General features: G+C 49.2%; 5 protein-coding genes and 1 non-coding gene across 6 annotated transcripts; 3 read left to right on the top strand and 3 right to left on the bottom strand.

Annotated features, from left to right (window-relative positions):
* Positions 1 to 237: 237 nt before the first annotated feature.
* On the top strand, positions 238 to 8,436 carry AFUA_1G03380 (uncharacterized protein). Its single transcript, XM_077803803.1, has 4 exons — positions 238 to 246; positions 1,178 to 4,608; positions 4,659 to 7,260; positions 7,318 to 8,436. Exons 2-4 carry the CDS (start codon positions 2,858 to 2,860, stop codon positions 7,945 to 7,947), a joined length of 4,983 nt encoding a protein of 1,660 aa, XP_077659974.1. The 5' UTR covers positions 238 to 246; positions 1,178 to 2,857; the 3' UTR covers positions 7,948 to 8,436.
* A 562-nt stretch (positions 8,437 to 8,998) lies between these two features.
* On the bottom strand, positions 8,999 to 11,011 carry AFUA_1G03370 (DUF4246 domain-containing protein; the record flags this gene model as incomplete). The annotated part of the gene is made up of 2 exons (XM_744994.1): positions 8,999 to 9,787; positions 9,839 to 11,011. The coding sequence occupies 2 exons, from the start codon at positions 11,009 to 11,011 to the stop codon at positions 8,999 to 9,001; spliced, it is 1,962 nt and encodes a 653-aa protein (XP_750087.1).
* A 602-nt stretch (positions 11,012 to 11,613) lies between these two features.
* AFUA_1G03360 (uncharacterized protein) lies at positions 11,614 to 12,497 on the bottom strand (the record flags this gene model as incomplete). Its single annotated transcript, XM_744993.2, has 2 exons — positions 11,614 to 12,256; positions 12,304 to 12,497. The coding sequence occupies 2 exons, from the start codon at positions 12,495 to 12,497 to the stop codon at positions 11,614 to 11,616; spliced, it is 837 nt and encodes a 278-aa protein (XP_750086.2).
* Positions 12,498 to 13,659: 1,162 nt separating this feature from the next.
* On the top strand, positions 13,660 to 17,858 carry AFUA_1G03352 (glycoside hydrolase family 71 protein). The gene is made up of 4 exons (XM_001481650.2): positions 13,660 to 14,540; positions 14,594 to 15,173; positions 15,242 to 16,818; positions 16,966 to 17,858. The coding sequence occupies exons 1-4, from the start codon at positions 14,280 to 14,282 to the stop codon at positions 17,581 to 17,583; spliced, it is 3,036 nt and encodes a 1,011-aa protein (XP_001481700.1). The 5' UTR covers positions 13,660 to 14,279; the 3' UTR covers positions 17,584 to 17,858.
* A 5,677-nt stretch (positions 17,859 to 23,535) lies between these two features.
* On the top strand, positions 23,536 to 23,651 carry AFUA_1G03336. Its single transcript, XR_013344460.1, has one exon. It is a non-coding gene; the product is annotated as a ribosomal RNA (ribosomal RNA).
* A 726-nt stretch (positions 23,652 to 24,377) lies between these two features.
* On the bottom strand, positions 24,378 to 26,651 carry AFUA_1G03320 (uncharacterized protein; the record flags this gene model as incomplete). Its single annotated transcript, XM_744989.2, has 2 exons — positions 25,055 to 26,651; positions 24,378 to 24,982 (listed from the first exon to the last, which is right to left on the bottom strand). Exons 1-2 carry the CDS (start codon positions 26,052 to 26,054, stop codon positions 24,378 to 24,380), a joined length of 1,605 nt encoding a protein of 534 aa, XP_750082.2. The 5' UTR covers positions 26,055 to 26,651.
* Positions 26,652 to 27,295: the final 644 nt, after the last annotated feature.

Genomic DNA, 27,295 nt, shown 5'->3' with positions numbered 1-27,295 from the left:
CCAGCGGGGGGATGTTCCATCCTTTTGAGATAGATCCTGCTCTGGGCAGTTTTGGTCATTTTTCCGTTTGTCTTTTTGATTTACCCTAATCAAAGATTCAAGGCAGGTGAGATTTCACAGCCATACGCAACCTTCGACTATTGGATAGTGGACAATTTAGGAACATGGGATGGAGCTGCAGCCGCTCCACCTGGTATGCGATTTTGAGTTGGACCGGTGGACAGGGTCGGAAATTGGTTTTTTTTTGTCCTCCAAGCGAAATCACAGCATGCGGTGCGTACACACGGTTCCCATTGATCATAATCTATTATCATTGTTCTTATACTATTCATTGTACACCTGTATGATCGCCAGTAATGAGCTGGGAAAATGCGGCAATTACAACTGGGTAATATATCGCAGGGATTGTGCTCAAAAAATAAAATGGAAAAGAATAAAATGTAAAAAGAGAATGAAGAGAATAAAAGAATTATGCCAACTAGATAGTTAGATGTCAGCCGTCATTGGTGAAATGGTAACAGTGCTGATCCCCCATACTCCTTGGAAGGTCATCGTATGTCTCATTATTTGACTTGCTACGGCAATGGCATGTGCATCTCTCAGCCTCTGGATGCGGTTTGTGCGGTTTGTGGCTGCAGGGAGGAGACCAGCCAGATGAGGCACCATCAGCCGCTGGAATCTTAGCCTCGTCTCATGTTTCTGCTCCCTCCTTTCTTCTGGCCACTTGGCATATAAATTATCAACGAGATCTACACTCTCCAGAGTCGAGATGATGACTCACCCACCATCATGCACCTAACTAGTTACCCATCTACATACCACATGCCAGCACAGTAGTGATGGTGAATCTACAGCACAAGCGTCAAGCAGAGGCTGGGTTGCAACCATCAGCTTTTTCTGTCTCCACTGTGAGCCCACAGAAAGTGCCAGATCGCCCTTCCGCTGACCAACGGGCCAACAGAATCCTCCCAAGGCTTGATCCCAGCGGGCGCCACTTGGCCGGGGGTCGGCTGGGCAGTGCGGGACTGTCTCTGTCTAGTGCTCAAAGGCCGTTGGATCGCAGAAAGGTGGATCCACTGGCGATGCCTTCATTTTTGTCGCTCTTTTTTCCATCCCTTTTCAGGTAGATTATTACGTAGGTACCTCTGACACTGAAGATATTGTCATGAGACAGAAGGAGACAATAATACTATGTCTATTAGAAACAAGATATCATATCCATGTATGAAATGGGGTTAGGAAGACTGCCATTCGTGCACATGTACGGAATATAAGGCAGCGCCTAAGTACCTAGTAAAGCTCATCATCTCCCAACTCAGGAATCCCCTCTGCCATTGGCTCCACTTCCGCTGCCCCATTTGCCATATCACAGCATCACCATCCACCCTTTCCAGACACCTAGACTCCTCTGTGACTTGATCATGGTGATAAGTCATTTTTAGACACAAGTACCGATGTAGTTCCAACAGGGAGATTGCTAAGGTGACGATAGAGTGGTCACCGGCCACAGATACAAGGACGCATCAATTACGTACTCCGTACTATTATATTAGATAAGGTACCTTATTCTCCAGGCCGGGAGTCACTGCATTCGTTTGAAGCTCCGCCCTAGTTCTGGGTCCATAATAAAGCGATCCTGATTCTGATACTCCTTAGTAACAGTAGCTCCATCGTACTAGTGGACTCCAGACTCCAGTAGACTATCATCGCCATCTCCATAGTTAACTACCTGAGTCGATGATTATCCTCCTGCGTCTTTAAGGTTCTTTCGCACTTTTCTTTGTCCTTCGCTTCTTTTGGATCTGCGCGCATTTGACGGACGTGGTTCCTGTCCCTTTGTCCCTCCTCTTTCTTTCCTTTGCTTACCCCGGACTTTTCGTTCTTCCTGGTTTCAAAATCCTCTTCTTCCCACCCCTTCAACCTTCTCCGTACTCCGTGCTCTCTCGACATCATCTGTCCGCCAGCCGTTGAATCCTCGCCTCCGCGCCCGCCCGCTCTTCCCCTGCTTCCGCTTCTCGATTGGCAAAAGTTGCGCCCGTCAATAAATCTTATCGAGAGAATAGAGGGGGGAGGACGACGCACACCGCCGGATATTAACGCTCATCTCTGACAATAAGGCTTCTGGTTTTTTCATCCTCATTTAGTTGGCATTCAACCTTCGGCTACTACCGCGGACTTGTCTCTTATCTCTTTTCATCCCTTTTAATTTTCCTCCCTATCACAATTCTTTCGCGCCGACTCAGCATTATTGCCAAGATTATTCACAGCTTGTCCTTTCTCCAGTCGGTGTCGATCGCGTCTCACGGACACCTGCGTCAGTGTGGGTGCTCTCGGGAAGCTGACTAGGACTGTGACTCTTTTTGAGTCCCTTTCCTCCCTTGCGTTTGGTCTTCACGGCCAAATAGCACCTAGCCACATCCGATATCTATTCGCCTTCCTATCTGTCCGTTGGACCCAAGCGACTATTCCTTGTGAATGCTAGCCTCGAATCAGACATCCTTTCCCTCTGATCATTCCTCCACGCTTCTTGGCCGCCCTGCACGATATATCAGATCATCGTCATTGCCTACCAACAGCTTTCATGTCGATCTCGAAGCCAAACAGTGGGGGTCTTTGCTGAGTGTTCAAGTGAGCCGGCTTACGCCCAGGATGAGGTGTCGGAAACGTTTCAAGGAGGTTGCTAGTTGATCAATCCAACAGGAGTGAACGTGCGTGTGTCAACTTTTTGTGACCGCTCTCAACCTCTGCGACTGTCACCTTTCCGTCTCTACCGCTCAGATTCCTCCCAACTACATTTTTTGTCTATCGTTGCTTTCTTCTACACTTTCCCCGCTCTTCGATATAAGTCGAGGTAACCATGTTGCCTTCGGTGGCATCCTTCCCGTCGGTACAACCGCATCACCACCTCCACCCCTACTACACCGCCGACACTGCTACTCCACCTTACGACTCTAATTCCACATCCTTTGCCCCGTCACTTCCTGGCAGTGATATCAATAAGGATCACTCCCAGTCGTTCTCGCGGACCCGATTACAGTACCCGCATCCCGTCCAACGGTTCGGACTTCATGATACCGCCAGTCCGCAGCCCAGTCCCAAACATGCCGCTGAACATGCGCTTAGGAGGAAGACACCGAATGGAACCCTAGCAGCGGGCTATGATGGAACCCCCGGAGATACTACGATTCAGCCGCCGGCTACGAAACACATACTAGTCTCACCTCTGGATTCTGGCCACCTTGTCCCTCCTCAGACGGGGTTTGTTTCGGACAACTGGCAACAAGCGTCGCTCGACCAGTCCTCAGCAGCTAAACATGTGGTCTTTCCTCCTGTTTTCAAGAACGATGCGAGTCGAGGCAACATAGCCCCGGGAGACATGGTAACGGATGTGAATGGGACGGGCTGGGTTCGCTCTCTGAATTATATTCCTGGGGCTGACTCGATGCTCAATCAATCACTACCCATGCAATCAGCGCAGCAGAGGTTCTACGTACAGAATGGGGCCTATGTGCCTACTGTCTTACCAGCAACGCTCCAGCCTTGTCTCGGGCCAACAGCGTCGGCGGGTAGCGGCCCGTATGGCCCCTACTGGCCTGACGGTGTCTACATTCCATACCGTCCAGCAGCATTTCGAGATACGCGTTTCAACCATTTGAATCAGACCGGTCTCCCCTTTTTCGATGCAGCACAGCAGTCATTCAATAACGCAAATACGGCCCTTCCAGGCAGCCATGGTGAGGCGGGCGGTTGGAGCACCGCACCTCCAGGGATCCTCAGCCACGGTACTGCAGTGAAAGGCAACTTTCCTCCCCGTCATTCCGAACAGAAATCTTTGGATTCTTCACTGAACCACCGCGTTCTCCCATTGCACATTCGTACTAATCCTAGCACTGGATTTTCAACAAATCAAGGCGGAGAATCCTTCTCCGTGCTGCCTGCGTCCAACGGGCCGGGGTTGCCCGGCGCTTTTCCATCTGCTCACTCACGCGCTGCAAATGTCGAATTCAAGGAGAAGATACTATCATGGGCGCATGGTGTATATGTTGATCTCCTCGCGTCCATCCATCAAGCCCGTCGAAACAGCATCTCCCAGGCAGGGAGTGATGGGCAGCCCCTGCGCTTGAAACCGAGCATATATCCTAAACCTCCACGACAGCCAGGCTTGGATTTCTCTCAGTCGAATAGTCCCGAATTTCATCGGCATAATAGCTACCCCTCAAGCCATTATGATGGACGCCATCAGAAGACTAATATTCTTGGGTATTCAAGGCCAGTGGATACCACAGCTACTTTCCAGCATAGTCGTCGTCCTTCTATGGGTCAATTCCAACAGTATGCAACATCGGATTCACAAATGCTAGACAGATTGCGCCATACTGGCAGAGTTACAGTTCCAGGACCGGCTCCCCGTCTCTCTTTTTCTGCAACGGGTGAGAATTCGACCACAGCAAATGCCATGTCCGCTCTCGAAATGCTCTCGCATCTCTGCATGGAGAGTGGTTGGGAGTGGATTGATGGGATGCTGCTTGGCGGTTGTCTTGCCTATGGACTTGGAGACTATCCCAAGGCTATGAGGTGGTATTCCAGGATTATTGCAAGGGACGCAACGTAAGTACAGGCTACCCAGGTTGTTGTGTATATGTGCTGACTACATTCAGGCATGTGGAGGCGATATCAAATCTCGCAGCAACGCTGCTTGCGCTTGATCGTCGCGAGGAGGCGATGCAACATTGGCTTCGTGCTGTGAAGCTCCGTCCCAGTTTCTTCGAAGCTGTGGAGCATCTCATCGGTCTCCTTTGTAGCAGCCAGCGTGGTAAAGAAGCCGTGAACATCATCGATTATGTACAGAATTCCCTACGCTTTCCCAAGAATGGCGATTGTTTTGCCACGGATGAACATGCGAGCGAAACCGAGAGTGATGCGGACAGCGGCGCTTCAAGTGTCGGATCTTATGAGAAGGCATCGTTCGACTACGACGATGACTTCGGCCGCTCGCTGACCGGTAACCAGAAGCCATCTGAAGCTAGCGCTGTTGGCTTTGGCTCCAGCGGCTACGCTATACCAGGTTGTGACAATGGCAGAATGCTTGCGCTCGTTCATGCGAAGGGCAACATGCTCTACGCACTGGGCGACAATGCGGGTGCTGCGGCGGCCTTCGAGGATGCTGTCTTGATTGCGGCCGGGAGACGACGCCATGGCATTCAAAGTTTGATTAAACAGATATATACTGCCTTCTCCCAGGGTTCTCATCAGGCTTACTCGCCCTTGAACTCTCACGAGAGCCAGGAAATCATTCTTCTTTATCCTGATAAGGCCTTGCAGACTTCGAAGTTAGTCTTCGCACCTTGCGGAACTCCCCCCGGCATCAAGTTTGTGGCCGAAGGCCTTGCAAGAAAAGCCGCCTTGTCGACCACGAGCAACTCACTGCTTTCCTTGGCCAAGATCTATCAAGACGGCATGTCCAATATTTCCGGTTCGGGCATTCCTAAGAAATCTCCTGGCGTTCGAGACATCTTGGCACTCTATTACCTCTCCCTGTCCCTTCAACCGAGTCCCTCCACTGCCAATAACGTTGGAATCTTGCTTGCTGGAATCCAGAACAATGCTGCCGGCAAGAGCCTCCCTCGTTCAAGCGGGGAAGCACAACACCCTGAGGTTCCTGGAGTGGTACCCGGAAGTGGGATTTCACTGGCGCTAGCATATTACAACTACGGATTGCATCTCGATTCGCGACACGCACATCTTTATACCAATCTGGGTAGCCTTCTTAAAGACATCGGGCAGCTCCAGGCGGCCATCCGCATGTACGAGCAAGCGGTTCAGTGTGATGGTAACTTTGATATTGCCTTGGCCAATCTGGCAAACGCCGTCAAAGATGCAGGCCGAGTCAACGATGCGATTACCTACTACAAACGTGCCGTCAAAGTGAACCCTGAATTCGCTGAAGCAGTATGCGGACTGGCAAATGCCTTGAATTCCGTCTGCAACTGGGTCGGACGTGGAGGTATTGCCAATGGGTATGGTTTCCGCGACCGATGGCATGTCACTGAGCAAGGGATGCTCCGTGATGCATCTACGAGCGAAACCGGCTCTGGCTGGATACAGCGCGTCGTTGATATAGTAAATCGACAGCTCAAGGAGGGGGAGTCGTGGGGTCTTGGTCTACTGTCACCTAACACGATAGAGCAACTGTGCGTTCAGATCGCTCCGGCATTGGAGAGTCGCCGCTCCGCCTGCGGGTCTTTGGCCACCATACTACAGTCTTGGGCTGGACAAAGGTGGGAGGGTTCGCGGATCGTCAAATTGATCGAGCGTGCAAATCGTTCGATCACCTGGCAGTGGTACCAGGACCGCTATATCTACGGCAAGGAATACCCGCTAACCAAATATCAACGGCCGCAACTCCCATCGGGGCTCACAGTGCCCAATGCACCAACTGTTCTCCCCTTTCACACATTTACCTGTCCGCTTTCTGCGAAACAGATCCGTCAGATTTCTCAAAGGAATGGGCTTCGAATCTCGTGCTCGACCCTACGTTCTCCGTGGCTTCCAGCTACGGTGTACCCACCGCCGCCGCCTCCAAATCCATATCTGAAGGTTGGGTATGTTTCGTCGGACTTTAACAATCACCCTCTCGCCCATTTAATGCAATCTGTCTTTGGGTTGCACAACCCGTCCAGGGTTAAGGCGTACTGCTACGCGACCACTGCAAGCGACAAATCCGTGCATCGTCAGCAGATCGAGAAGGAAGCACCCGTGTTCCACGACGCCAGCTGTTGGCCCATCGAGAGACTTGTGAAGCAGATCGTCGACGATGGGATCCACATCCTTGTCAATCTCAACGGCTACACACGGGGAGCGCGTAACGAGGTGTTTGCCGCACGACCTGCCCCAATACATATGTCTTTTATGGGATTTGCAGGGACACTGGGCGCTGAGTGGTGTGATTATATTCTTGCAGATGAGATCTCCATCCCTGTCGATACGCTAGGTCCCGGAAGGCGTAACGCCCGTATTGAGGATCGACTCTTGGAGCAGGATCACGGCGAGGAGCTTGAAGACTGGGTGTATGGCGAGAAGATTGTCTATACTCGCGATACATTCTTCTGTTGCGACCATCGGCAAAGCGCTCCCGACGCGAAAGATGCGCGCATCACCTGGGAGCAGGAGCAGGAGCGGCGATGGCGAATGCGGAAAGAGCTGTTCCCAAATCTCAGCGATGACACGATCATCCTCGGTAATTTCAACCAATTGTACAAGGTGAGTATTGTCCTTATGATGATGTGTGATTAGAGTATGCTAAGCCTTTTCATTCAGATTGAGCCAACAACGTTCCGTACATGGCTTCGTATACTGGCGCGCATTCCCAACGCGGTTCTGTGGCTGCTTCGCTTCCCGGACTTGGGTGAACAGAACCTTCGGGAGACAGCCATCGCGTGGGCTGGCCGAGAGACAGCATCCCGGATCATTTTTACGGATGTGGCTCCGAAGAACGCTCACATCTCTCGGGCGAAAATCCTGGACTTGTTCCTAGATACGCCAGAGTGTAATGCACACACGACTGCGACAGACGTCTTGTGGAGTGGCACACCACTGCTCACATATCCCCGCTACAAGTACAAAATGTGTTCTCGAATGGCGAGCAGCATCCTTAGCAGCGCGCTGCCTGACTCTGACGCTGGCCGCAAGGCCCGTGATGAGTTGACGGCAGTATCTGACGAAGACTATGAGGACAAGGCCATCCGCCTTTGCCTCAGTCTCCGGTACAACCCCGGGTGTGGCGGTCGAGCGAGCGGCCGGCTATTCGACCTCCGCCGGATGCTGTTTGAGGAGAGAATGGGGAGCCGTCTGTTTGATACCAAACGCTGGGTTCGTGATTTAGAGAATGCTTATGATCAAGTCTGGAAACGATGGGTAAATGGCGAAGAAGGTGATATCTGGTTATGATGTACGCATTGGAATATACCCCTTGAGCGTTCTGTTTCCGTCTTTTATTGTTAATTCCCTGTCATATGTAGCCCCTATGCGCGTTTATATTGGTGATTTCTGTGACCTAGAGGTGTGAAACCTGGGTATCCTGGTCTCCTCGGATCTACTGTGTCTCTTTCTGTCTTGCTTTTGCGTGGGAATTTCCGGTGATCCGTGGTGTGCATACTGGCGTTGGATCTTTTCTAGCAATGAATCTCCATGACATTGCTGCGCAAGCAGCTCGGGTTGGCCATCTCGCTTCTCTGCGGTAGCAGTGCAAGATTCCGTATCCGACTATGAAATGCAATTTTCATCCCTACAGTATGTAGAAATCAATCATTTCGAGCCTCATGCATCCAGGGTGTTTGACTCCGGCTGAATGCAGCTTAAGGTATCCTCTGCTAACTCGACTATAATCGCCAGCGCAACAGTTGTATATCTATTTCTATTTCACTAGGCATTACCAGGGCGTCCTGATGGAAACCTACCAGAGGGTTATTGACTGATCTCTTCATACACGTTGCTTGTTAGCATACATCATGCTTTAAGATCGTAATGAAGGAGAATGCAGTACACACCCTACTAATTCTATACGTGGATAGGAATAGAAGAGTGATTCTGAGTAATCTTTGGAGCCTTATGCTAGCAGTAGGCTTACTACTTATTTTCCTCCATGTAGATGAGACCTGGATGACCGGTGTATTATGTTGACACTGAGCTTATCTACCAGAGTATAGGTAATAAAGAAACTGCAAGTCTGTATAGGTTGTTGATATAAATGATACTTGGAAGTAGACCGGGCTTAGAATGAGAGCCTGTGAAAGTTTGACTCTGACAGCTACTGTGTCCATGAGCAGAAGTTATTGGATCTCCTAGCCTCTCTCCCACAGCAGATGACTGTACTTTGCGCAGGTCAGTGACTCTTCTCACTGATACTAAATGGAAAGGACTATATATGTGCATGTGTGCACAGGCTCCCAATCTTTCTATTCAGGATGTCTCGTTATTGGCTAAGGTAGTCCAGGTAGTATCATTGCTTCAAAAGGCATATAGTGTTACGCTCAATCTGACTCCTGATCTTCTCATAAGCCAATGCCTCCTCCTTGGCTCGCTCACGCCGGTGGTGCTGGGCCTCTGGTAAGTTCATAAGCCACAGACCAGCCTCCGTAATGATCTGATCCGCCAATTCTTGGGGAAGTGGATGGGCTGATGATAGATGGGATCGGGCTTCCTGTTCCCACCAATCGAGACGCTGGGGGGGCACATTTCGCGTGGAACGGATGCGGTAGTAAGGATCAACGAGCCACAGAGTCAAAAAGCGACAGCGTCCAGGTCGAGCTTTGTCCACCAATTCAAATGATTCAAGGCGGTGGTATATACAGTTTGGAAAAGCGATCAGACCCCCTTGACGTATGGACACAGATCCGAGTTCTTGAAACGATGGTTTCTCATTCTGAACACCGAACAGCCTTTCCAGATACGGAATGTCCCAGTTAAAATAACTAAACGAAAAATCATCGGCATCCATGGAAATCTCATGAGCGAAGGAGATTCGGGGATTCGCCACGTTTCCAAGATCAAAGCAATACAAGGCTACCCCCGCTATATGTTCATTCGCCAGGCCGTCCACGTGCCAATCCTCGCCCAAGAAGGACGGATTATCAGGAGCGAGCTCAATGCCCCCCAGCTTGACAATAATCTGCAGCCCCTTTTCGCGGAACTCGTCCTGGAGTTTCACGGTCTGAAATTGATGATCGACCTCGTCTTTTGCTCTCAATATCTCATTATGGACCATCGGATCCTTGATTTCGTGGCTTTTCTGCCAAAGTTCCGATAATCAGTCAACGTTGTGGTAATCCCGACGACCGACAATTGCGTGGGCCGTTCGACCTGCCTTCCAGTCTTCGTAGGAATAGGTGGTGCCAGGCTCGGAGTGCTGGAACCGAAACATGCGACTGTATTTGATATTCACAACTTCACGCAAGGATAATGTTGCCTCCCAGTCTGCAGGGATTTCACGTGTTGAATTATAGGACCATTGCACCTTCAGCCCATACTCTGGCAAAGAAAGGTACTCCTTGAGCCGAGCGAGCGCCCGCGGATAATCTTCAGTTGACTTATCGACGTCCAGCGTGGTCGGAAGATCCTCGGCCCATTGAGGATAACGGTTATCCCACTCAACCCCGAATGTGCGGATACGCATGGGTTCCCGGCCGGCCCAAAGGGGCCCGGCGAACGCTAGTCTAATCAGAGCCTGGTTCCATGGCTCAATGGTTTTGGATATTACACTTTCCAACACCCTGTAGAATGGCCGCTGCTCACGCGGGTGAAGATTGTTGACGTAGGAAGTAATCCGCACGTCTGTTGATCCAGCCGGCCCACAGAATTCAACCTCGCAAGGCAGCCATTGATAGCGCAGTGAGTAGATGTACTTTTCAACTTCCCAGTCGTGTCTGTCTTCATGGAGCGGCGGCGGTGCCTCTCCTTGCCCATAAGCGTCCAGCGTCTTCTCAAGCGGAACACTGCCGCTACTGACCAGTACTCTTGTGCGTTCGCGAACCAGGGGGTACAGTGAGGGGTCAATCAGGTTCCAAACCTGCTGGTTTGAAGCTGGTGCCCAGTCCATCTGCCCGTCACTTTCCTTCAAGGCGGAATTGACGAAACCCTGGATCTCCATGGCCACTGAAGGAGGAATGATGGTGTCTGATTTACACACGCCACTGGCAGCGTTTAGAACCATGATTAGACCAGTCTCCTGCCATCGCTGCGCTTTGTCACGCAGCTCAGCCTCGCACCAGTCCCATGTCTTGGGGCTGATCAATGGAAATTGCGCCATGGCCTCGCTTCGCCAAGTCTGCATGGTCGAAGCATCAAAGACCAACTCCTCCCAGCCTGGTCGATCAGTCAAGGAATTTATCAGTCTCAGCATCTCCAGTTCGCGTACGGTGAAAGGCGACGGAAACCAGCCGCATAGGTCAGAGCCTGCAAACCCTCTGTCTGATATTTCGGCATCGAAGGGAACGCCGTTGAATCCTGGCACCATCAAGAGTCCATCCCCTGTATTTGTTAAACTCAACCTCATCACTCATCATGCATGCATGCAGATGACTTCACTGAGGGCAAGTGAGAGAAAAGACTTGGAGGGGCGACTCAACAAAAATCTATCAAAATGTAAGACGCGACGGTTGATAAGGGGGCCATGAGGACACCTGGAAATTAATATTCTCTTCGGGTGGAGCCTGACGAGGCAACCTAGGCAAGCAACAGGGGGAAAGCCGTAACTGTCTGTAATTAAATTACATTTCGCTCGTCCACAAATAAAATCTGTAATCACAAGATAATTGCAGGCTGAGCTCGGATCCGAGATGTTAGTCCCACCATCAGAGATTTGCTCAACTTGTTGATTTTGTGATGGTAGCAGCATTTTGATGAGATGTGGGTTGGGATACAAAGAGAGGAGTGAGAGACGAAGGAGAAAAGAATGAGGAAAACCACGCCTTGGCACGTGAGTCGCCAATCCATAAAGCCTTCCAGATATTTTGTCGGATCTGTCGACACTTTCTACTCTTGAGAAGAAACAATGAAAAGTTCCTATATACATGTAACCACTGGGACAGTCGCACCGATCTATTGCCATCCAGACTCTCAGCATTTTCCACCTTTTTCTATTTTTTGCAATAGTTTCAAGGTGTTCTTCGCTCGGAAAATCGCAGCCTGGTGCCTCTTGAACTTGGCAAGTTTTACATCATCCTTAACCTTTTCTTTATAATCTGGCGAACGCATCTTTATAACAAGCTCCTGTATATTGGCTGCGAGACCGTCGGCTTGCGCCTCGATCTTTGCCTTCTTCTCTGGATCGGCCTCGTTTTCCGCCGACTTTCTCAGTTGATCGACTGTCTTTTCTGTATCGTAGGCGTCATATGGCAAACCATCAGGGGTCATGGGCTTCGGATTTTGAAGTGCAAGCTTCTCGATCCCTAACTCTTTCTTGAGCTCCGCGATAAAGAATTTCATGTTGCCGGCGATGCGATGTTTCTGGATGAGATCTAGCGCGTCTGCCATAGGCTTTCTGTGCTCCGCGACCTTGTCAAAACCTAGCCAATCCCTGATCAGCCCATCGATCTTTTCAAAGATAGGCCCAAATTCTGATAGTTTGGCTGTGCCCTCGAGGAGTTGCGAGAAATCATATATAGGTTTACACCCCTTCTCCCTTAGACTTCGAGATGTACTTATGACATCGGTCGGATCGGCAGTCTTGATGATTGTCCTGATACTTTTGAATCTTTGCCTTTTGAAGTATTTGTTCCATGAATCTCGGGTCAAAATATGGCTCACAAATTCTGGGTATGTGCAGGGAGCATCAGTCTTTGCGCATGTTTTTGCAATTTTTCGCCGTTTGCGATCCCTTGTCTTGAATTCGACCAGGTAGGCTTGGTAAAAGTAGAGCGGCTGCGGATGCTTCGAGGGCCACAACGGCCTTGCTCAGAAAGAGAAGAGACAAGAGGAGAAAGAAAAAAAAGGTATTTCATGACTGTATCCGGACGTTTCCACTCATGAAGTTAGAATGACTGCAATGAATGATGAAGACTCGGAAGGACAACGCCGGGGAAGTGTCCGGATCTCGCAGCATAGACCTCGTTATATACCACGCTTGATATCAGACAGGCCATACTTCAATAGTCTTACTAGTCACTGATGGACCAACGCTGTTGCTACAAAGCCAGAGACCATCGCATTAGGTCACGAGAACAGTTTGGCGAGAGATACTGAGGTTCAGACGAACTAAGATCCCTGGGTATGCTCCATGGATCGTTCAATACAGCCAGATCCCTTGTTCGGATAATTTCCTATTCTCCAACGAAGTAGAGACCATCCTAGCGTTCGACCATTTGGAAAAGTGCATGTGGGGTTCGCAAACAACACTATCACTCCTCCCAAGGAATGAATGCAGCAAGAAAAGGGATATGCTCGGTCCGTTCCGACGGAGATTCCATGGCTCATGCACTGAGACATTGCCAAGAACGAGGCTATAAAGTCCTAAGCCAAAACAGGACCCCGTACTTCGCAGATGACATACTAACATACTAATCTCGTAGGGCCGGAGCAAGCGGATAGCTCCAAACCACTAGGACTACTCACTAGTGGGAAGAACTCTAGCCAAAATTTGCTTCGCGTCAATAGCTGCGCGAAATCGAGGCCAGTAGACGAGTCCAAGCCCATTCTGGAGACTAAAGCCCCTTGTTCTTAATATTAATCTGAGACTTGAGCAATAATCGGACGCTGCGGATGCGCTGGATTAAGCTTCACTAACGCACAGTTGGGATTAGCTTCTCTTGGCTTGCTAGTAGTCTTGTTTTCCTCGGCCACTCTTCATCCTTCCTGGTTTGTTCCCATTAAGTCGACAATGCTAAGAGCCTTGGCTATCCTGGGTTGTGTACACGGCCACGGCCAGAGCTTGTCTGGTGCCCTAGTTTCTACGACGGATGGACATAGTTTTCGAGCCGGCTGGCAGCACCGGCGCCGAATGTAACCCCATTGAGTGCTGCCTTTTCCTAATTCGAAGCTAATTTCCGCTCAATCTTGCTTGTAAAAGTTCACCGGATATTCGGTCTCTCAGTTGCACGGTAACCTATATTGCTCTTCTGTCAAAAGGTGACTCAATCACTGCGGTTCCTGAAACGGTGGGGGCATAATTCCCAACCGCCACCAGTAAAAAGCTCGTCCTCATATCAGATGCGGTTGAACATCTGCTGCCTGATCACCTCGACTCGCTAGAAACCCTTCTTAGCTCAGGAGCTCTGTAGGTCAACAGATGTCAGTTTGGCCGATTACCCGGAGAGGCCGAAAAGACCAGAGCTTGGATAACACCAGCTCGGAAATTTGTGCTAGCACTAGATGATAGTCTCGCAGAAATTTCCTATAGCCACCCTGTTAGCCTGTCCTGGTCGAGCGACTCCAGACCCCTGTAAACCTCCGGACCTCAACTGGCAACAGGCGATGGCAGGGATTGGGGCTATAGGTGAAGTCCGAATGTGTAGATGGGGTCATCTTTGATAAGTAATAGCATGCTGGTACAAGATTCTGTTACGTCTTCAGTATACTCTAGTCTTAGAATGTCGGAACAGATTGTGACGCTATAAGAAGGTGGCTCTTGCCATGGATGTCTGAGCGAGCGTATATTGTTTTAGCAAAAGGGCACTTCCTGGCCTGCGTCATTCTCTTACCCCTACAGGCCAATGGCCATCACGTTCATTTCAGACCTTCGTTATCAATCTTTCTTTGTTGTCATTTGAGTTTCGCCGAAAGCGGCAATGTTGGGCTTACTCGTACAAGCTGCCCTTGTAGGGCTTGTCTTGGGGTCTCGCGCCCATTTGCACCATGTCCACCTCCATCAACGTCAAACAAACTCTTCCATACATCATGGATATACGGACCTTTCTGTACCGCCCGAGGGGGCTGGTCCCAGCGGACAGCTGAATCAGACGTTCCTTCGAACCACGTCAAAGATGATGCTCTCCGACTTGAAGGTCTCAACACCAAAGAAGAGTAAGGGGGTCTTCGCGCATTTCATGGTAGGAATCGAACCTGTCGTATTCACGGGATATGCAGCTCTAACAACGCTCAGGTTGAAAATGCCCGTGATTGGATCGAACTAGAATGGGCGTACCATATAATGGCGGCCAAAGAGGCACATCTGGATGCTTTTGCTCTGAACTTTGCCGCGTCTCTCAAAGATCTAAAACCACTAAAGTCAGCCTTTGCAGTGGCAGAAGCAAATGGATTCCAACTCTTTCTCTCTTTTGATTATGTGGGTGCTGGCCCTTTTGACAAAGCCACTGTGATCACGATCATTAACGAGTTCAAATCGTCGTCTGCGTATTATACCTACAAAGGAAAGCCGTTTGTGTCGACCTTCGAGGGTCCTGGGAACGCAGCGGACTGGAAAGACATCAAAGCAGAGACTGGATGCTTCTTCATTCCCTCATGGTCCTCCCTTGGGGCTAAGGAGGCTCTGAAGCTGGGCACCCCAGATGGGCTCTTCAGTTGGGCAGCCTGGCCGTGGGACAATCAAGACATGGATACGTACGTTGATGCATCCTACCTCGACTATCTGGGACAGGCTGGAGGCAAGGAGTATATGATGCCAGTCTCCCCATGGTTCTACACGAACCTTCCCGGATATGAAAAGAATTGTTTATGGCGAGGTAATGTCTCCCGGAGAGCAAAACAAACAGAGAAATGAAGCAGTGATGTTAATCAATTGAATATCTAGGCGACGACCTCTGGCGAGACCGCTGGGAAGAGGTTATGGTGGTGCAACCCGATTTCGTCCAGATCATCAGCTGGAACGATTATGGGGAATCGCATTACATCGGGCCCCTGTACAACATTGATAAATATGAGGCGTTTAGTGTGGGCGAGGCGCCTGTCAACTATGCACACGGCATGCCACACGATGGCTGGCGTCTCTTCTTGCCCTACTACATCGACATCTATAAGAATGGGAAGGCATCTATCACGAAAGAAGGAGTGGTGGGCTGGTACCGCCCGAATCCTTCTTCAGAATGCAACGATGGTGGTACCGCAGCCATCACGGCCAGTCAATTGCAATATGAGTTTCGGCCTGCAGAGGTTGTCCAGGATAAGATCTTCTATTCAGCACTGCTGACCTCCATGGCCACTGTTACCGTCACTGTCGGGGGCGTGTCTATTCCTGCTACCTGGCAGGATATCCCGGACGGAGGCGTGGGTGTGTACCACGGCAGCGTTGGGTATGGTACTTTCTATGGCGATGTGAAGATCTCCATTTCGCGCGCAGGAAGTACTATTGCCAAATTCAGCAGTGCTGCCATTACCACGAGCTGCACAGACGGCTACGCCAACTGGAATGCCGTTGTTGGCAGTGCAGAGGGCCCCAGCATCTCCGCTGTTTCCCCCAAGCTTGCTATCGACGAGCAGGCCTGCATTGAGGGCACAGCACCAGGCAACTTCCAGGGGCTGTGCAAGTTCACCTGTCAGTATGGCTACTGCCCCATTGGAGCCTGTGTGTGTACCAAAATGGGTGCGCCCAGAGTCAAACCCAAGGCCACAGGCATGAAAGGATATCCAATTGCAGGTGAAGGATCCAGTTACATCGGTCTCTGCAGCTTCGCTTGTAACTACGGATACTGTCCACCTGAAGCCTGTGGCCCGGTGGAGGTGCCCCTCACGGAGCCCACGGTCTCGCCTTTCCTGCCGTCCGCATGCACGGCAGGCACCGGCCAGGGCGACCTGGCGGGGCTTTGCTCATACGCGTGCACCTGCACCGGCACTGGCGCTCTCCATCAGCCCCCTGCGGCCAATAGCACCTTCACCGCATTCTACCAAGGCGACGGCGACGACGCCGGCTTGTGCAAATTTGCCTGTCAGCACGGCTATTGCCCCGATGCCTGCGCCAGTACAGAAGGTGAAGTTCCGTCCTGCGACGAGGATGACGACGACAGCCCCGATTGCGCGTTAGAAGACACCCCGGACCTCTGCGATCTCAGTCTTCACTTCTCTTCGTGGGAAGCTCTCCAGGCAGCCACAGACATCCCCGAGCTCTGCATGCCCATGTACGCCATGCAGGTTCTGATGGACACACTCAACACCGCCCTGCGGAACTACACGGACGTCAACAACGGCTATGACGAAAAATTCGGCTACTACGTCAAATATCTCCGCGGCATGGTGCCAGAGGTCATCAATAAGGTTATCGCAGATAACGGTAAATACGTCCAATACTCTCAGGCGATCAATGGGGGGTGGTCTAAACCCAGATCATGCTTTATCCCGCTTGTCAGCGATTCATGGACCGTCAAGTATACCTTCGTCGACGAGCAAGGATTCTACGACGAATTGCAATCCAAATACGGCATCCAGCGGGACTAGGTGGAGGTTTCGGACGTCGTCAATGAAGACAAACTCTGCACGCCAAACCCTCGCACCGGCGGGATCGTCTGCCACAGTATCAAACAGGTAAACCAAAATATGCCCCACGCCAAGGCCGACTTCACTATCTCCAACCCCAAAGACTCAATTGCAAATGCGTTGCCCCGGTTCCAAGCTCTCCAGCGCGACGTTGTGTCGACATGGGCCGATCTCTCCTTCTTCCTCTGGGACGGAGACGAAGCCGACGCGGTGGAGGCCCTTTCCACTCCGGTCTTTATGCTCCTCCAGGCCGTCGAAAGCATGGCAACGGTGAAGGAAGTCGGCGAGCAGGAAAAGGAAAAGGAGGAAAAAGAGAAAAGAAACCTCATCATCACGATCATCTCGGCGGTCCTGCTCATTCTCCCTTTTGCTGGCGAGATTGTTGGGCCCGTCACAGGGATCGCTTGGATCACCGATGCGGCCCTGTTGGCAGATGTAACTGCCAGTTTGGCTATGGTGGGCTACGACCTCATCGCGGACCCAAAGTCCGCGCCGATGGATCTATTGAATATCTTGTTTGCAGGGACAGGGCGCACGGCGGGGAATCTCTCCAAAGCGGCCAGTGTTCGGCGGGCGATCAAGGCGGAAGATCTGGCCAAGTTTGGGAAGGTTTTTAAAGAGAATGATGATCTGCTCCAGGGGTTGATCAGATCCTGTAAGGCATAGTTGGCTGTTATTAATAAACAGGGGTATAGATAGACCTTGCAGCAGGACACCTCAGCAGGAGGATGCTTAGACCAACGAATATGTCGACCCCCTTCGATTTGAACCTGTGTAGACTGGTGTCATGTATCTTGCCATTTCGGCCATAGGGAATACCAGTGAATCCAAGCAGCCCAAAAGGACTGCAGTCTGCATAGCACAACGGGCACATATCCCGCCAGAGATGGCCAATGCGGCCTTGTCCACATCTGAAAGCTGAACTAAAGGGCTATGCTGTTCTATCATTAGCAGCCAGCTTTCTGGACTTGCAGACGACAACGCAGCAGCTGATCCTGGTAAATGCTGGCTACCATAGTCATACAGTCGCTAGCAGTAAGCAGGTCGGTACTCCGCACAGTGTACTTGCCTGTGTCTAGCCAGAACAGTCAGCTTAGGAGTCTTCCTATGAACTGTGAGCCATATGAGACATAACTCAGGGATAGCAGGCACTGGCTTATTTCTCTATAACCAGTTAGAGAACTCATACTACGAAGGGTGCCTCCGAATGTCGACACAGGAGATCAATGTACACACGAGAGTAACATGCACTGCCTGGAGGAATCCAGCACCTACGACCATAGGGTGTGGAAAACAGGGCTTCCCGTCCGCTCAGCTGTACTTAAGTCAGTATTCATATATGGCTAGAAGTTATATACATCTCTGAGGCCTACTGCTTTACAGGTGAGAGACACTGAACCATAGTCCATAGGGTAAGTATAATAATTAAAGGGAAGCTAAGTAATGCTATCGACACTACAGGTAAGCAGGGTAAGTTGGCAAAAAGTGGGTGACAAGTGTGATTCTATAATGGCTAGAGCTAGACTCCATTTATTGCCAGCTTAGATATGAGGGCCTCCTCATTGTTTAACCAATATTTCCTTTTAGACTGGTTGTGGGTTGGGTTTAAGTCAACCTGCAGCAAAAAAACCGCCCCTAAACCCATGCAGGTTAGGTTATGGGTACGGTACCACTTTGGTTAGTTCAGAGCAACATTTCTTATTATTTGGCCTCTCTTGGTAATTCCGGGGATTCTTAGCATGTGGCTTGCTAATATTAGTGTTAGGGCTGTAATACACACACCAATAGGTATGATACACTAAAGACATACAAAGCCTGCAAACTTGTTGTAGCCTGGCCCTTGGGTGAGGACAGCGCTTTTTTCTGAATTTATTCTTCTCATCCAAGTTTCTAATAGTTGGAAACCATAGTCATTTAAGATCTAGAGTAGCGCGTAATAAATTGCCGCTGTTGCGTTGTGGCTGGAAGCTACATACTCCTATGGCACTAATCCCTATGGCACTATAATTCCTGTATTTTATCGTTCTTGGAAGGTTTCAAGGGTCTCAAGTAGCCAGGAACCTAATTTAAGCGATCTTCGAGCGGAGTAAGCTTATTTTTCCCCTGTAATTGTGGCGTCGTCCGAAACCATTGAATTAAGAAAATGATCGTCCCGGCGGTGGGGTTCGGGGTCCTACCCGAAAAGAGAGTGTTGCTCCTGAGGACCCTGAGGACCGGCGGGCGAAATGTGGAGATGTGGAGAATCAGTAGAATACGGGGTTTACATCAGTCTAGAGCTTTGGGCCGTGCTCAACATCCACTCCGTATCATAAGACAGTCTCATTGGTTATGCTATGACCACTACTCCAACGATGGCCCAAGCTCGTTTGTCGGATTTATCACGGACTGTGATTCCTGTTGGAGTCATGGTCTGTGCTTGTCGTCGATTTTTCAGGGATTTTTACGTAATACGCTTTTATTCCTGGATTCCACAGGAGACCTTCTCTGTAATGATTCCTTTGACTAGTAATGTATTCGGCACTTATGACAAGTTGAACCGGTACAATCATTGAAATCCCGTGAATACAATGTTTCCAGCAAGCTCGAAGGTAGCCTCGTCCTTGCGGACATGTACGTTCATTAATTCTTCTTTCAGCTTCAGAGCTTCCTTTAGATCCATATGCGGTTCTGAGCCATCAATCCAGTCTGGTTGTTGTGGGGGGACATTTCGCGTCGAGCAAATGCGGTACATAGGATCGACAAGACTGAGAGTCAGGAAACGACAGTGTCCCGGCTTAGTCTTATCCTGAAGCTCTAACGGACCCATGCGGTACTGAAAGGCATTGGGGAAAGAAATCAAGCGACCGGGAGGCATTCTCGCTTTTCCTAGCTCCTGCCAGGCCGGAGCATGCTGGATTGTTTCAAATCCAAAAAGCCTTCTAATATACTTGACATCCCAGCACGCATACTTCTCTTCAGGATCTGGCTCAAAGAGTAAGGCGTCCTCAGGGTCACTAAACTCCACGGCCTTGAAATCACTTTCATCATCATCAGGGTCGTCACCCGCGCCAATTTTGTCATAAACATATCGGTCACTGTTAAGCAAGAGTCGCTGCCAGAATGAAACCAGCGGCTCCATAATATTATCCAAATCAAACGCGTAGATAGCATTGGTAACTATATGCTCATTTACATTTCCTTCAGTATGCCAGTCCTTGCTAGAAAAGGATGGCATATCCAGCTCTAGCTTAATACTGTGCACCTGGACCACAACCTAAAGGCCATTTTCTCAAAACTCATCCTACAGAGCAACTGTGTAGAATCAATGGTCATCATCCTTTTGGCCTTTTAGCTCAAAGGCCCAGCGGTGAGGTTTCAGCCAGGGGTGAGACAGAAGGAACTGTCCCATTTCAAACATCTAGCCCCAATATTCCTAATCAGCAGGGCTAATTATGGCCTCACCAGTCCTTCCTAACTTCCAGTCCTCATAAGAATAGGCAGTTCCCAGGTCCAAGTACTCAGAGAAGAACATACAAGCATACTTAGTCAATGCAGTGCGCTGTAATCCCCATTGTGTTTTCCAGTCTTCCGGAATCTTCTGCATATGAACTAGACACTAATATACCTTATCCTCGGACTCAGGTTGCCGCAGATATTCCTCTACTTAGGCGCACATCTCACCGTATTGCTCAGCAGATAGCTGGTCTTCCTTGGACTGCTCTAGGAGCTTCTTTACCCATTCCGGGAATTTCATTTTCCAGTCCACCCCGTATGTTCGAATCCGGATCGGCTCACGAGGCTGGGGTTCGCAAGAGGTTCTGTATCCAGGCCGTTCAGTCCATTTTACACATATCAGTATCTCATTCCACTGCTCAATACTGCTGGCAAGAACATCCTCGATCACCAAATACATATTCCGGTTCGTGGGTTGGAGAGTATTGATATAAGAAGTAATTTGAACATCAGTAGACTCAGGCGGCCCATTAAATTCCACTTCACAAGGCAGCCACTAAAATCTGGTTGACCAGATGCAGTCCAGTCTCAGGTGTTCCCAAGCCCCTTCGTGAGCAAACGGCGGTCGCTCTGGTGCGATTTGGCCGTCTTGAAGGCGTAACAACCAGAAACCTTAGTCTATTCCACAAGGCTGTCCCCCGGCCAACACCCTTATTCTCCCATAGACAAGGGGAAACAGAGATGGGTCAACGAGATTTAAGACTAGTGACTTCCAAGCATTGTGGCGTTGTCTCCTCTCTGCCACGTCCTTGGTTAAGAACTCCATGGCGTCTCATATCTGTGCCTGTGTTGTCGCTGAGATCGCCATATCAGATTTACAGACACCACTGCCAGTGTTGAATACTCGCATATGCCCTCGCTTTGTAAACTCTCTTGCCTTATCCTGCAACTCTTTCAAGCACCAGCTCCACATTAGGCCATTAATCAGCAACAAGGATAACAGCGCATCTTTTCACCAGCGAGCAATTTCTTCCTGCTAAAATATCCGCACATACTAGTTTGGTCTTTCAGTAATTATATTAATCAAATCTAGCATGGCTAGCTCCTTCGCAGTAAGGATCGTACCTCGCCAAACATTGATCCCCGCTGCAAATTGGTCCTGTGGAAGCTCCACATCGATGGGAATATCACAGAAGCCGGGAATTTGCAGCGGGCAGGTTCTGTTATCAAGTGCCTTTCCGGACATGACTGCCTAATCAAAAAGGGAAAAAGAAAGGAAAGAACAAGCTGACCCGGATAAAGGTGGTGGTCAAGATTTTGTTGGTTTGGTTCCCCCGTCGTGGCGATGGAGTTGGTTGACCACGAACAGATACGGCGGAAAGGAAGGGCGGGTCAAATATATATGTATACATACCCAAGCTTACCGTAGTGGCCACTAGTAACAAGCGAGTAGATTTCATGCAGCTTGTCCACAACAGAGAGCTGGCACGTGTACCGAATATCAACCGATGGAGAGCAGCTGCCCAGAAGGGCGTCGCTCGTTGACTCAAAATTTCGGAATCCTTGATTGGGATATAGTTCCTGTGTCAAATTAACTAGGTCTACGAGTTCCGTTTCCTCCGAAGGGCTTGCCTCTGTGGCAGATGGCATTTTAGCCACTTTTCCCCGAGTCACTATGCATGATACTACTCGATATCAGGCGAAACCTGGCCTAGATTGCGAAAGTGGTGAACAGACAAAGTCTCTGTTAAGTGATTCGAGCTATGCACTGGACTAGTCTCGAAGACCCACAATATACTCTTACCTTAGCAGGTTCGAACCTTAGCTCTAACAACTCCAAACCCAGGTGCCTGACACTACTCCGTATTATTTGGTCCTTTGGGGGCACTATAGCCGCGCCGTGCCGCTGACAACATGGTGCTATGGCCAGTTGAAATCAGAATCGATTGAAAAGGCCAAGGCAACTAAGCACCGGGTCAAGGTCGATCAAAGGCCATGGGCTTACCATGAGCAGATGCACAAGCATCGTACACTAGTGCCAAGCATGAAATTGTGCCATCGTTGCCTAATTTATTGGAAGCATGGCACTGAGTGTCTATGATGTCGTCAAACACGAAGGCAGCCCAGCAATGGCAGTTCTAGGTATACCTCTGCCCAACAGTGAGATAAGAGAAGCTCCTAAAGAAAAGTGCTCCCTAGTCACACTGCAGCCAACATATATGGCTTCAGTTAAGAATAAACCCCAATATCACCTGGAAAGGCTTAGATACCTCCAGCTATCAAGCTATATAGGATCATCACTATAACTGATATAGTAATAGTAGATATAGAGCAAGCTACCCACAGATTAGTCTTCTTCTCTTTCATCCCTTGGGGACTTAGCTGATAAGGAAGTATATAAGTATTAGGCTGCTCTCTCTTGAAACATAATTATAAAGAGCTCTATTATGATGGTTAGGGTAGTTATAGCTATTCTAGTGATACATACTATGATAGCTATTCAAAAGGTTTTAAGAGCTTAGAAAGTAAACCTTTACTTACCTCGAGTAGTAGTAAGGCAACCCGATTCTATTTGCTTTTCATACTCCCTTAGATCATAAATTAGAGTAAGCGAAATGACGTTCGACAGCTGAGGCAGCAGTATAACTTACTACTTTCCCTCAGTCGCGGCCGTATCTACCCAGGTAGGATCTCTTGGTACAGGAGGGACGGATATAAAAGCTTCATACACGGACGGAACGGGCCGTAGTGGCTGGAGCTGAGACACGAGCTGGCAAGCTACTCGGTATGGAGAAGTCGTCTCATAGCGTCTTACTAGCTGTTGTAGTGCTATTTCTGAAGGCGATGAAGAACCTTTTGAGCCTCTTTTCAGGAACGTTTTAGCATGGAGTAGATAAAGCCTCTTGATGCAGCCGACCAATCATGCAGTGGAGCAAGTACTAAGCTACAGTAGCAGAGTACGGCCCTCTACGGAAAGCTCGTAGTAAACTCATGTTGACAGTCTGTCCAGACGACAACTTTTTTTGGTGGCTATATTAGGCACCGATATTTAGAGTAATGGCACAGCAAGGTAACACAAGCTGGTTGCGTGAGGGAAGTCAGGCAAGTGGCTCGGCAGTGAGAAGCTAACCCAGTCACATTTGCTGAATGGAACATGAAACCTGGTTGACCCTTGTATAAGCACATACGACCATAGGGTGTGGAAAACAGGGCTTCCCGTCCGCTCAGCCGTACTTAAGCCACACGCCGGCCGGTTAGTAGTTGGGTGGGTGACCACCAGCGAATCCCGGCTGTTGTATGTTTTTTGCTCACCCCATTTTTCTGATTTGTTAGGTGTAGCTTTAGCGCTCTTACTGCCTTGTCTTCACCCTCTTCACCTTCTTCTCCTCAAGTTCAGCTGAACTAAGTATGATGTTCGCATGCTAGCAGTCTGGTCCCATTATGCATTGTTACTAATTGCTATCCAATAGAGCTACAGTTATTCTAAAATTAGCTAAACACACTTCAATATCAGCCTATATGATATAGGCTGCCCAAACCCAACCCGCATGTGTTTTGGGGCGGGTTTTCTATTGTATGGGTTGACCCAAACCTAACCCACGACCAGTCTACCTAATATCATAGACTAGACTATTAGTTTTCAGAACACGATTTTGACTGAAGGTGGAGATGCAGGTTGTAAAAGCGACTATGGCTTTTAAGGTTGTCAACAACTCTCCTGGCACTCCAGAGCTTGCTGAAATAGCTATAGAGTCTTCTATGAAGACAAGTGATAATAGTGTTACTGCGTTAGCAAATAGGCCTGCCTCTGAGCCTTTAGACGAGCAGCTTTAAGAAGTACAGCCAAATGCCTCGGTTGATAGCCAATAGAAGTGAAATTGACTGCAAATTGCCCTGCAGGAGTCTAAGAGCAATGAGTATATGCAAGCAAATTGCTTCCGCATCCAAGTATCTGCAAAGCATTTGATTCCGTAAGGCGACACTTTGGAGGTTGCTTCATAATGTCGTAGATCCACACAGGAAGAAGCTCATCCCTCCAAACTTTCATCTACAAACGTAACCAAATGTTTTGCTATCATTTCTGCTTCCATATCGATACCCTGATGCGCGGCATTAATGGCATCCATAAGCTGGATGTCGTCGCCGTGGTTCCGCAAGAGCGATGGATAGAATGCCAGATTGACCAAGGTAAAGGACCACAGTAAGTTCTTCTGAAGGTCTAACGCATCATTGCGGTCTTCTGACATCGCCCACCAATCCACGATGGAATTTATTGGTGGTATGTAAACGCTTCCAAGTGGAACTCGGCCATTTCCGAATTCAGGATGCATTGTCATCCACTGAGGTTGTCTAAGGATCAACCGAACTAGCAAGCATGTATGTGCTGCAAGCTGGGATACTGTTGCTCGAAATCCTGCACACATGCGGACGTTGGGGTATGCCAAACCCTCGGTTACCAAGATGCCGCCCAAAAATGACACAATCATTGCTCTGTGGCCCAGTTGCCCGGCCATCTTCGTGGATTTTATTAACATGCCAGTGATTTTGAGAATCTGTGTTGCTGTCGTGTGGTAATCCTGGTGACATAGTTTTGCTGCATACCAAGAGATGTTTTCAGCAGACATTGGTTGACCTGTAAAAAGGCTCGGAGAATATACTCGAATATCAAGTGCGTTATTGCTTTGGTTGGATGGGTTTATTTTACCCCCTTGTTGACACTTGATCACTCCGGTAGAGGTACAGCGCTTATCCAATCTCTTTTCGACCACACGATATCTCTGCTGACGGTCCTTAGTCAACGATCGTGCAAAGGCCGCAGTGAGGCAAACACCCAGTTCACCGACGGAAACCCACCACTTGCATGAACGTAACCCAAGATAATGAGCGATAAAGGCAAAAGACAATTCAACTGCAACAACCCATGCTGCGATATGTTGTTTCATGTCAAGGTCACGAAGAAAAGCAGCCTCGAAGTTTTGCGTGTGATACTGCCCAAGCATGAGGTTGCTGCCACGGGTGTCCATGGAGTCAACGTTCTTGACTGCTATGAGGAGACCGTCTCTCCATAACTCCTTTCTTAGGGCATTCCTACTTCCCATTTGCAGGAATACGCAAGATCCGTGAATTAGAAGTCCTGCACAAATGATACCGAGCACTATTCCAACATAGCCTGAAAACATCACAATCCACCCTGCCGAACGCCATCCCTGCAGCCAAAGGGCAGTGAATTGGATAGCAAGGATCGAGAGGAGCATTGTAGTACCGATACTGATAACTAACCATTTAGATGGTGGTGTGCTCGTGCAGAATTCAGAGACGGCATCAAAGGTGCAGAGGAAAGTAGCGTCAAGATTCGGCGGACGGGAATTTGATGGACAAGAGAAGCATTCCATAAAACTGGTCCTGAACTCCTTAATATCGGGGGATTTTTCTGAAGTGGCGAGACCAAGTGCATCTTCAATAGCGTCCAGCAATAAAGAAGCCGTCTTTACATTCGTTTGTTGGGAAATAATATGTAGACACCAACCCACCTTTGCTGTTTCGGGCTCAATTTTCTGCTGTTTTTTTCTGTTCCTCAAAGTCATAGCACATTTTGATCTGAGCGATGGCCTCATGTACTGATGCAAATGTTCCTCCCTCGAGAAGTGAAATGGCGATAGCCTGACTCGATGGTTCAGAGCTTGTTGAGCGAACAATATATCCATCGACTACTTCTGCATGGACTCCACGGCAATTAATCCGTGTCATTTCTATCGCAGCTGAAGTTCTTGCCTCCAATTCGTATCCAATGTAAGCTTTAAGTTTCTGACTCCCGCATACTCTGATAAGGCTTGTGAGGACTGACAGAAGCCCCAGAGGAGCTACAGCGAGATTGTAAATGGTATGGAATCCTCTGATATCCCGAAGCAGTTGCTTCGTATTACGCTCTCCAATGAGAAGAATTAAAGGACCAATACCGGCGAGCGTATCAGACCAAGCGTCCGGCCCGGTCTCAAAAAAATCAGAGCTATTCGAATCGCGAGAAACTGGCGTTACACGAACGAACTGTGGCAGGTACATAATAGGAAGTATGTGATATATTGGGTGGCAAAGCTTCTTGATCCAAGGCATTGTTATGTTGAAGATCCCGGGATCTCGCACCTTGGCGTCAAAGAACAAAGAACCGGCTACTTGATGGAGCCGCGGAGAAATCACATTCGCTGAGGGGTAGATTAAGAATGAAGCTCAGAGCAGCATATGACACTTGTGGAATAGCCTTAGTCAAACTAATTCTCATGGATTATATGATAGCAAGGTCAGCATGAAGAATAAGCCAAGTAGAGGTTTGTAGGTGAGTGTCCTTGAATAGTCTTTTATATCCAGTCTTCATGAAAAAAATTTTCAAACTTGCTATTTGCCACAATCATCAGCCTTGTATGTCGACTGACATATCTGGCAGGCTGCAAGCAGTTGTCTAGATAACAGCTGAAGTCTCTGGGTTACGGTGTGAGGAAGTCTAGAATCGGGCGTGTACAGCAAGGTGGGATCATGCTAAAGTCTTATGATATTATTACTTCGCAGGGAGCTTTAATCATGATGAAAAATGAGAAGCATTACCCGCTAAGGGAATGAAGTCGCTGTTTGCGGCTTGATCGGGCTCCAACTATGGTTCAGTCTGGGGACTTTGGAGCCTAATCAGAGTATTTCGGCTCTGCATCATATTGTCCATCAATCATCGCTGGAGCCACTTCAACATCCTGCGTCTGGCCATTCCCATCCAGTCTGCAGGGAATGTGGCTTACACCACTTGGGTGGACCAGCTCAGTGATGGTGTGCTGCTATTTAAGTCCACAATGCTAGTGCGGCATCTACAGCATCTTAAAGACATAAATGATGCTGCAAGGTGCCTATTCCTTAATAACTCCCTTGCTCACTCCCCTAATGCTATCTGCTAAGTGTTCCTAAG

Source organism: Aspergillus fumigatus, chromosome 1 (genome assembly GCF_000002655.1).
Source record: "Aspergillus fumigatus Af293 chromosome 1, whole genome shotgun sequence".
Classification (NCBI taxonomy): Eukaryota; Fungi; Ascomycota; class Eurotiomycetes; order Eurotiales; family Aspergillaceae; genus Aspergillus; species Aspergillus fumigatus.
Note: the sequence above shows the minus strand (reverse complement) of the source record. Positions and strands in the feature narration are given on the sequence as shown.